The 10,856-nt window shown below is 59.4% G+C and overlaps 1 protein-coding gene across 1 annotated transcript; it reads right to left on the bottom strand.

Annotated features, from left to right (window-relative positions):
* Positions 1-617: 617 nt before the first annotated feature.
* Positions 618-9,699, bottom strand: LOC309889336 (sushi, nidogen and EGF-like domain-containing protein 1; the record flags this gene model as incomplete). The annotated part of the gene is made up of 6 exons (XM_082782110.1): positions 618-914; positions 2,725-2,862; positions 4,212-4,499; positions 6,325-6,470; positions 8,505-8,560; positions 9,689-9,699. The coding sequence occupies 6 exons, from the start codon at positions 9,697-9,699 to the stop codon at positions 618-620; spliced, it is 936 nt and encodes a 311-aa protein (XP_082638236.1).
* Between the last annotated feature and the right edge of the window lie 1,157 nt (positions 9,700-10,856).

Raw genomic sequence — 10,856 nt, forward strand, 5'->3', positions numbered from 1 at the left:
CCAGGGGACATCGGGGGGGGGTGGGTTAGGGGGGGGGTCCCCAAATTTTCGGGTGGCTCAAGAGGAAAGGGGTCCCCGAAAGGACACGGGGGGGCCCAAAAATATGTCCCCATGTCCCCAAATGCCCCCCAAAAGGACCCAAATGTCCCCAAACCCTTGTCCCCATGTCCCCAAGTGCCCCCCCAAGGTGACCCAAATGTCCCCAACCCCCAGGGTCCCCAAACACCCCCCAGACACCCCCAACCCCAAAAACCCCATGACCCCAAATGCCCCCCAGGATGCCCCAGATGCCCCCCAGGAGTCCTAAAATGTCCCCAAATGTCCCCAACCCCTTGTCCCCATGTCCCCAAGTGTCCCCCCAAGGTGACCCAAATGTCCCCAACCCCCAGGGTCCCCAAAAACCCCCCAGACACCCCCAACCCCAAAGACCCCATGACCCCAAATACCCCCAAGATGCCCCAGATGCCCCCCAAGATGACCCAAATGTCCCCAACCCCATGTCCCCATGACCCCAAATGCCCCCTCCAAGGTGACCCAAATGTCCCCAACCCCCAAATGTCCCCAAACACCCCTTTATCACCCCCCCAGACCCCAAATCCCCCCCCAAAACCTCACCCCTAGCAGAGATACTCCCTCTCCTCCTCCTCCTCCTCCTCCTTCTCCTTCTCCGTGCTTCGTCCCCGGCTCGTCGCGGTGACCGCCACCGCCGAGGGATTGGTGACGGGGGGTGACACCGGCCGGGGGGGGGTCTTGGGGACCTCGGGGGGGGGCTCGGTGGCCGTGAAGACGTCGACGCGGAAAATCCAACGCCCCGGGACCCCCACGTTGCTGGTGCGGCCTATGGCCAACACGGCGGGCGAGCGCGAGCCCGGGATGTTGTAGTAGTGGACGTCGTCCCCGCTGTTGAAGCCGGCCTGGGGGGGTGGGATGGGGATTTAGTGGGGGTTTTTGGGGGGGTTATGGCATGGGGAAGGGGAATCGGGGCTTTTGGGGGTGGTGTGGGGGTGGTTGGGAGCAATTCCTGGTGGTTTGGGTTCAAATCCTATGAGTGGCGGCCCAAATCCTATTAATTGTATCCCAAATCCCTTTAACTCTGCACCAAATTCCCTGATTTGGGCACCAAATCCTATTGATTCTGCCTCAAATCCCTTTAACTCTGCCCCAATCCCCTTAACTCTGCCCCAAATCCCCTTAACTCTGCCCCAATCCCTTTAACTCTGCCCCAATCCCTTTAACTCTGCCCCAAATTCCCTGATTTGGGCACCAAATCCTATTAATTCTGCCCCAATCCCCTTAACTCTGCCCCAAATTCTATTAATTCCATCCCAAATCCCAATGATTTTGCCCCAATCCCCTTAACTCTACCCCAATCCCCTTAACTCTCCCCAAATCCCCTCAATTGTGCTCCAAATCCTATTAATTCTGCCCCAATCCCCTTAACTCTGCCCCAAATTCCCTGATTTGGACACCAAATCCTATTAATTCTGCCCCAAATCCCATTGATTCTGCCCCAATCTCCTTAACTCTGCCCCAGTCCCCTTAACTGTGCCCCAATCCCATTAACTGTGCCCCAAATCCTATTAATTCTACCCCAAATCCCATTGATTCTGCCCCAATTCCCTTAACTCTGCCCCAGATCCCCTGATTTGTGCACCAAATCCTATTGATTCTGTCCCAAAACCCCTTAACTCTGCCCCAATCCCCTTAACTCTCTCCAAATCCTCTTCACTCTGCCCCAAATCCTATTAATTCCGTGCCAAATCCCATTGATTTTGCCCAAATCCCCTTAAATCTGCCCTAAATCCACTTAACCCTGCCCAAATCCCTTTAACTCCACTAAAATTCCCTTAAATCTTCCCAAATCCCCTTAATTCCCCCCAAATCCCCTTAACTCTTCTCAAATCCCTTTAAATCTTCCCAAATCCCCTTAACTCCTCCCAAATCCCTTTAATTTCACCAAAATCCCCTTTCCTCCCCCCAAAACCCCCTTTCCTCCCCAAAACCCCCATTCCTCCCCAAAACCCCCTTCCCTCCCCCCAAACCCCCTTTCCCTCCCCAAAACCCCCTTTCCTCCCCAAAACCCCCATTCCTCCCCCAAAACCCCTTTCCTCCCCCAAAACCCCTTTCCTCACCCAAAATCCCCTTAACTCCCCCCAAATCCCCTTAACTCCCCCCAAAATGCCCTTAATTCTTCCCAAATCCTCTTTAACTTCATCAAAATCCCCTTTCCTCCCCCAAAACCCCCTTTCCTCCCCCAAACCCACTTTCCTCCCCCAAAACCCCTTTCCTCCCCCAAAATCCCCTTAACTCCCCCCAAATCCCCTTAACTCTTCCCAAATCCCTTTAAATCTTCCCAAATCGCTTAACTTCACCAAAATCCCCTTAACTCCCCCCAAATCCCCTTAACTCCCCCCAAATCCCATTAACTCTTCCCCAACCCCCTTCCCTCCCCCAAAACCCCCATTCCTCCCCCAAAACCCCCATTCCTCCCCCAAAACCCCCTTTCCTCCCCCAAAACCCCTTTCCTCCCCAAAAACCCTTAACTCCCCCCAAAACCCCTTTAACTCCTCTAAAATTCCCTTAAATCTTCCCAAATCCCCTTAACTCCCCCAAAACCCCTTTTCCTCCCCCAAAACCCCTTTCCTCCCCAAAACCCCCTTTCCTCCCCCAAAACCTCTCCCCTGGGGTCGGGGTGTCCCCGCTGTCCCCCGCCATTGTCCCCACCTGTGCCGGGACGCCCCCCAGCCCGGTGTGGGGGTCTCCCTGGTTGGCGATGCCGGTTGTCCACTGGATGTCCCCGTAGTTGAGCATGATGAAGGAGGTGACACCGTCGGTGGCCAGCACGGCCTGGAAGGTGTTCACCTGCGGGGACACGTGGCACCGCGTCACCCTGTCACCCTGTCACCGTGTCACCTTGTCACCCTGTCACCGTGTCACCCTGTCACTGTGTCACCCCGTAACCGTGTCACCCTGTCACCCTGTCACTGTGTCACCTCATCACCGTGTCACCCTGTCACCTTGTCACCCTGTCACCCCGTCACTGTGTCACCATGTCACTGTGTCGCCTTGTCACCCTGTCACCTTGTCACCCTGTCACTGCATCACCGCATCACCCTGTCAGCTTGTCACCCTGTCACTGTGTCACCGTGTCACTGTGTCACCGTGTCACCGCATCACCCTGTCACCCTGTCACCATGTCACCGTGTCACCATGTCACCGTGTCACCATGTCACTGTGTCACCCTGTCACCATGTCACTGCGTCACCCTGTCATCGTGTCACCCTGTCACTGTGTCACCCTGTAACCGTGTCACCCTGTCACTGTGTCACCTCATCACCGTGTCACCCTGTCACCTTGTCACCCTGTCACCCCGTCACTGTGTCACTATGTCACTGTGTCACCTTGTCACCCTGTCACTGTGTCACCCTGTCACCGTGTCACCCTGTCACCCTGTCACTGCATCACCGCATCACCCTGTCACCTTGTCACCCTGTCACTGTGTCGCCATGTCACTGTGTCACCGTGTCACCGCATCACCCTGTCACTCTGTCACCACGTCATCCTGTCACCCTGTCACCCTGTCACTGCATCACTGCATCACCCTGTCACTCTGTCACCCTGTCACCCTGTCACCATGTCACCCTGTCACTGTGTCACCGTGTCACCATGTCACCCTGTCACCGTCACCACATCACCGTGTCACCGTGTCACCCTGTCACCATGTCACCCTGTCACCGTGTCACCCTGTCACTGTGTCACCCTGTAACCATGTCACCCTGTCACCCTGTCACTGTCACCACTTCACTGTGTCACCCTGTTACCATGTCACCCTGTCACCGTGTCACCGTGTCACCCTACCACCGTGTCACCCTGTCACCGTGTCACCGTGTCACCCTGTCACCCTATCAACCTGTCACCGCGTTACCGCATCACCATGTCACCCTGTCACCGTGTCACCCTGTCACCATGTCGCCATGGTCCCCGGATCCACGGCACCCTCTTGTCCCTCTCCCCGTTGTCCCCCCGTGTCCCCGTTGTCCCCTTGTGTCCCCGTGCCCTATATCCAGCCTCATGTCCATCCCGTGTCCCCACCCCCCACCCCGACGTCCCCCCACCGCCCCCCACCCCCTCCCCGTGCCCCCTCTCACCCCCCCCTTTTCATCCCCTCCTTGTCCCCTCCTTGTCCCCACGTGTCCCCCCCCTGTCCCCACCTTATCAGAGGCGGCTCCGAAGAAGGCCACGCGGTCCCAGGTGGCCACGAAGGCCCAAGTGGGGCTGGGGGCTTCCTCGGTGGGGGGCACGGCGGGGGCCAGCTCGCGGGTCAAGCGGGCCAGCAGCTCCGGGGACCGGGTTTGCCGGTAAAAGACGTCCCCTCCCAGTCTGGTGTCCACGTCGGCCCAGTACGGGGCCACGAAGGGGCGGTGGCCGGGCAAGGGGAAGGGGTTGGGGGTGAATTCGGAGACCCCCGTCCCGAAGGAAACCACCCCGTTGTTGTTCACCTGCGGGAGAGGTGGCGGTCAGCTGGTGGCACCCATGGGTGGGGGTGGGGGATGGGGGGGGGGGTGGGGGGTGGGCACCAAGCGTGGTGGCACTCGGTCACGGTGGGGGACACCGGTGGCGGCGTGGTCAAGCGTGGTGGCCACCAGTTAGGGTGTCCCCAACCCATGGTGTCGCCAACTCATGATGTCATCAACTCATGATGTCATCAACTCATGATGTCATCAGCCATGATGGCCCGAACTCATGATGTCATCAACCATGGTGGCCCAACTCATGGTGTCCCCAACCATGGTGTCCCCAAACCATGGTGTCACCAACTCATGATGTCATCAACCATGATGACCCAAACCCATGGTGTCCCCAACCATGATGTTCCCAACCATGGTGACCCCAACTCATGACGTCATCAACCATGATGACCCAAACTCATGATGTCCCCAACCATGGTGTCCCCAACCACGATGTCCCCAACCATGGCGTCCCCAATTCATGACGTCATCAACCGTGACAGACCAAACTCATGATGTCCCCAACCATGGCACCTCCAAGTCATGACATCATCAACCATGATGACCCAAACCCATGGTGTCATCAACCATGGTGGCCCAACTCATGGTGTCCCCAACCATGGTGTCCCCAACCATGGTGTCCCCAACTCATGATGTCATCAACCATGATGACCCGAACTCATGATGTCATCAACCATGGTGGCCCAACTCATGGTGTCCCCAACCATGGTGTCCCCAAGCCATGGTGGCTCCTACTCATGGTGTCCCCAACTAATGGTGGTGTCAACCATGATGACCCCAACCATGATGACCCCAACCATGGTGTCCCCAACCATGGTGTCCCCAAACCATGGTGTCGCCAACTCATGATGTCATCAACTCATGATGTCATCAACCATGGTGGCCCAACCCATGGTGTCCCCAACTCATGGTGTCCCCAACTAATGGTGGCGTCAACCATGATGACCCCAACCATGGTGTCCCCAACCATGGCGTCTCCAACCCATGATGTCATCAACCGTGATGACCCAAACTCATAGTGTCACCAACCACGATGTCCCCAACCATGATGTCCCCAACCACGATGTCCCCAACCACGGCGTCCCCAACTCATGACGTCATCAACCATGATGACCCAAACCCACGGTGTCCCCAACCATGGCATCCCCAACTATGATGTCCCCAACTCATGACGTCATCAACCATGATGACCCAAACCCGTGATGTCCCCAACCATGATGTCCCCAACCATGGTGACCCCAACTCATGACGTCATCAACCATGATGGACCAAACCCATGATGTCCCCAACCACGATGTCCCCAAGCATGGCACCTCCAAGTCATGATGTCATCAACCGTGATGACCCAAACTCATAGTGTCACCAACCACGATGTCCCCAACCATGATGTCCCCAACCACGATGTCCCCAACCATGGCATCCCCAACTCATGACGTCATCAACCATGACGCCCCAAACCCGTCATGTCCCCAACCACGGCGTCCCCAACTCATGACGTCATCAACCATGATGACCCAAACTCATGATGTCCCCAACCATGGTGTCCCCAACCACGATGTCCCCAACCACGACGTCCCCAACTCATGACGTCATCAACCATGACGCCCCAAACCCGTCATGTCCCCAACCACGGCGCCTCCAACCCACGACGTCGTCAACCAACGTGACCCAAACCCACGGCGTCCCACCCCCGGTGTCCCCAAGGGTGTCCCCAAGGGTGTCCCCAACCCCCCGCCCCCCCCCCCCAGCGCCCCGCCCCCTCTTTCCCACAATGCCCCGGGGCCCAGGCACTCACGTAGAGGGAGCGGTGGGGGACCCCGTAGAAGGAGAAGGTTTCCCACAGCGCGATTTCGGGGCTCATGCCGTCGTCCTCGCGGGGGGTGGCCGTGTCCCCCTCCTCCGGCCCGAAGGGGTAGAGCAGCTCGCTCGTGGGGCGCCCACCTGGGGGACCCCAAAAAAAAAACCAAAAAAAAGCGGGCCGGGGGGGGTGGCCCAGGAACACCAGTATCACCTTGGGAACATCCCAGTATGGGGTTGGGACTCCCAGTGTAACCTCTTGACTCCCCAGTATGGGTTTGGGACAACCAGTGTTACACTGGGACCATCCCAGTATGGGTTTGGGACTCCCAGTGTTACACTGGGACCATCCCAGTATGGGTTTGGGACCCCCCAGTATGGGGTTGGGACCCCCAGTGTAACCTCTTGACTCCCCAGTATGGGTTTGGGACATCCAGTGTTACACTGGGACCATCCCAGTATGGGTTTGGGACCCCCCAGTATGGGTTTGGGACCCCCAGGGTCACCTGGGATTATCCCAGTATGGGTTTGGGATCCCCAGTGTCACCCCGGGACCATCCCAGTATGGGGTTGGGACCCACCAGTATCATCTTGGGAACATCCCAGTATGGGGTTGGGACTCCCAGTGTAACCTCTTGACTCCCCAGTATGAGTTTGGGACTCCCAGTGTCAGCCTAAGACCATCCCAGTATGGGTTTGGGACTCCCAGTGTTACACTGGGACCATCCCAGTATGGGTTTGGGACCCCCCAGTATGGGGTTGGGACCCCCAGTGTAACCTCTTGACTCCCCAGTATGGGTTTGGGACATCCAGTGTTACACTGGGACCATCCCAGTATGGGTTTGGGACCCCCAGTGCCACCTTGGGACCTCCCAGTATGGATTTGGGATCCCCAGTGTCACCCTGGGACCATCCCAGTATGGGTTTGGGACTCCCAGCGTTACACTGGAACCATCCCAGTATGGGTTTGGGACCCCCCAGTATGGGGTTGGGACCCCCAGGGTCACCTGGGATTATCCCAGTATGGGGTTGGGATCCCCAGTGTCACCTCAGCACCTCCCAGTATGGCTCTGGGACCTCCCAGTATGACACTGGGACCTCCCAGTATGGCTTTAAAACCTCCCAGTATGGCCCTGGGACCTCCCAGTATGGCTCTGGGACCTCCAGTGTCACCTCAGCACCTCCCAGTATGGCTCTGAGACCTCCCAGTATGGCTCTGAGACCTCCCAGTATGGCTTAAAGACCTCCCAGTATGGCCCTGGGACCTCCCAGTATGGCTTTAAAACCTCCCAGTATGGCTTAAAGACCTCCCAGTATGGCTTTAAAACCTCCCAGTATGGCTCTGGGACATCCAGTGTCACCTCAGCACCTCCCAGTATGGCCCTGGGACCTCCCAGTATGACACTGAGACCTCCCAGTATGGCTTTAAAACCTCCCAGTATGGCTTTAAGACCTCCCAGTATGGCTCTGAGACCTCCCAGTATGGCTCTGGGACCTCCCAGTATGGCTCTGAGACCTCCCAGTATGGCTTAAAGACCTCCCAGTATGGCCCTGGGACCTCCCAGTATGGCTCTGGGACCTCCAGTGTCACCTCAGCACCTCCCAATATGGCTGTAGGACCTCCCAGTATGGCTCTTGGACCTCCCAGTATGGCTTTAAAACCTCCCAGTATGGCTTTAAGACCTCCCAGTATGGCTCTGGGACCTCCAGTGTCACCTCAGCACCTCCCAATATGGCTGTAGGACCTCCCAGTATGGCCCTGGGACCTCCCAGTATGGCTTTAAAACCTCCCATTATGGCTTAAAGACCTTCCAGTATGGCTCTGAGACCTCCCAGTATGGCTTAAAGACCTCCCAGTACGGCCCTGGGACCTCCCAGTATGGCTCTGGGACATCCAGTGTCACCTCAGCACCTCCCAGTATGGCTCTGAGACCTCCCAGTATGACACTGGGACCTCCCAGTATGCCCCTGGGACCTCCCAGTATGGCTTTAAAACCTCCCAGTATGGCTTTAAAACCTCCCAGTATGGCTCTGGGACCTCCCAGTATCCCCCAGATGGGCCTGGGAGCCTCCCACACCCCACGGGTGCCCCATGGGTGCCCCCCCACGTCCCCAGGGTGTCCCCCCCGTGTCCCCAGGGTGTCCCCCCCGTGTCCCCGGGGGTCCCCCCGCACTCACCCGTGTGGCCGAGGAGGAGGAGGAGGAGGACGGGGGCAGCCTTCATCTGCCTGGACCTGGGGGGGGGGCGGTTCCGTGGGTGTCCCCAAGGGTGTCCTTGTCCCCAAGAGTGTCCCCAAGGGTGTCCCTGTCCCCACGGGTGTCCCCTGTGTGTCCCCATCCCCGTGGGTGTCCCTGTCCCTAAGGGTGACCCCATGGGTGACCCCATCCCCATGGGTGTCCCCGTCCCTATGGGTGTCCCTGTCCCCATGGGTGTCCCTGTCCCCAAAAGTGTCCCCATCCTCAAGGGTGTCCCTGTCCCCATGGGTGTCCTTGTCCTCAAAGGTGTCCCCATGGGTGTCCTTGTCCCCATGGGTGTCCCTTTCCTAAGGGTGTCCCTGTCCCCATGGGTGTCCCTGTCCCTGTGGGTGTCACCATGGGTGTCCCTGTCCCCAAAAGTGTCCCCATGGGTGTCCCTGTCCCCACGGGTGTCCCTGTCCCCATGGGTGTCCCCATGGGTGTCCCTGTCCCCAGGGGTGTCCCCATGGGTGTCCTTGTCCCCATGGGTGTCCCTGTCCCTAAGGGTGACCCCATGGGTGTCCCTGTCCCCAAAAGTGTCCCCAAGGGTGTCCCCATCCCCAAGGTGACCCCATCCCCATGGGTGTCCCCATCCCAAAGGGTGACCCTGTCCCCAAGGGTGTCCCTGTCCCCAAAAGTGTCCCCATGGGTGTCCCTGTCCCCATGGGTGTCCCCATCCCCATGGGTGTCCCCATGGGTGTCCCTGTCCCCAGGGGTGTCCCCATGGGTGTCCCCATCCCCATGGGTGTCCCTGTCCCTGTGGGTGTCACCATGGGTGTCCCTGTCCCCAAAAGTGTCCCCAAGGGTGTCCCTGTCCCATGGGTGTCCCTGTCCCCAAAAGTGTCCCCAAGGATGTCCCTGTCCCCATGGGTGTCCCTGTCCCCAGGGGTGTCCCCATGGGTGTCCTTGTCCCCATGGGTGTCCCTGTCCCTAAGGGTGACCCCATGGGTGTCCCTGTCCCCAAAAGTGTCCCCAAGGATGTCCCTGTCCCCATGGGTGTCCCTGTCCCCAGGGGTGTCCCCATGGGTGTCCTTGTCTCCATGGGTGTCCCTGTCCCTAAGGGTGACCCCAAGGGTGTCCCTGTCCCCCCCCCAACCGCAATGTCCCCCCCCAGTGTCCCCACTCACCCCAGTGCCATGGTGCCACTGGTGCCCACTGGGGTGGCCCGGAGCTGATTTATCCCCTGGGAGGGGACGGGGACAAGGGACAGGGACAAGGGGGGGGGGAGGGGGGGGACGGGGGGGGCACCTCCCAGAGCCCTGGGGCGGTTCCGCCTCCGTTCCCACGGCACTGGGGACACTGGGATGTACTGGGAGGGACTGGGGGAGCCAAAAGGGAGGGGGGGCACTAGGGTGGATTGGGGACACTGTGTTGGGGGGGGAACTGGGAGGGACTGGGAGGACTGGAGGGGGTGCTGTGAGGGACTGGGATATACTGGGAGGGACTGGGGACGCTGGGGGTGAGACTGGAGGGGTGAATTGGGATGTATTGGGAGGGCTGGGGGACACTGGGATGTACTGGGAGGCACTGGGGACATAGAGGGGGGTGGAACTGGGACATACTGGGGGGGGGCTTGGAGGAACTGGGGCTACTGAGGATCACTGGGATGTACTGGGAGGACTGGGACATAATGAAAGAGGATGGGTCACTGGGAGTGAACTGGGAGATAACTGGGGACACTGGGAGCGGACTGGGACAAACTGGGGGATAACTGGGAGTGGACTGGGACAAACTGGGGGATAACTGGGACGTAGCCAGGACACCCTGGGGTTAACTGGGGGGGTGGGAACCGCGACACCTTTGGAGTGGGGAGGTGGGAACCGGTGCCAACTGGGACATACTGGGAGGGACAGCGGTGGCCCGGGGCGATGCCAGTGGCGGTTCCCAGTATCCCTCCTGGCACTGGGGACGCATCCGGGACTGGGGGGGGGGGACAGGGACACGTGGCCACCCCCTCGGGGGACCCAGGTGCCACCCCTCACCCAGGGGACCCAGGTGCCACCCCCCCAGGGGACAAAATTGTCACCCACCCCCAGGGTCCCCAAGTGCCACCCCCCCCCCAAGGGGATCCCAGTGTCCGGGTGTCACCCCCCCAGGGGACCCAATTGTCACCCCCCCAGGGTCCCCAGGTGCCACCCCCCCTCCCAGGGGACCCACACGTCTGGATGTCACCCCCCCCAAGGGACCAAATTGTCACCCCCCCCCCAGGGGACACACGTGCCACCCCCCTCCAAGGGGACCCAGATGTCCGGGTGTCACCCCCCCACACCCCCCCACACCCCCAAGGGGGTGCCC

The sequence above is a fragment of the Aythya marila genome, assembly GCF_965140915.1.
Source record: "Aythya marila genome assembly, chromosome: 36".
Classification (NCBI taxonomy): domain Eukaryota; kingdom Metazoa; phylum Chordata; class Aves; order Anseriformes; family Anatidae; genus Aythya; species Aythya marila.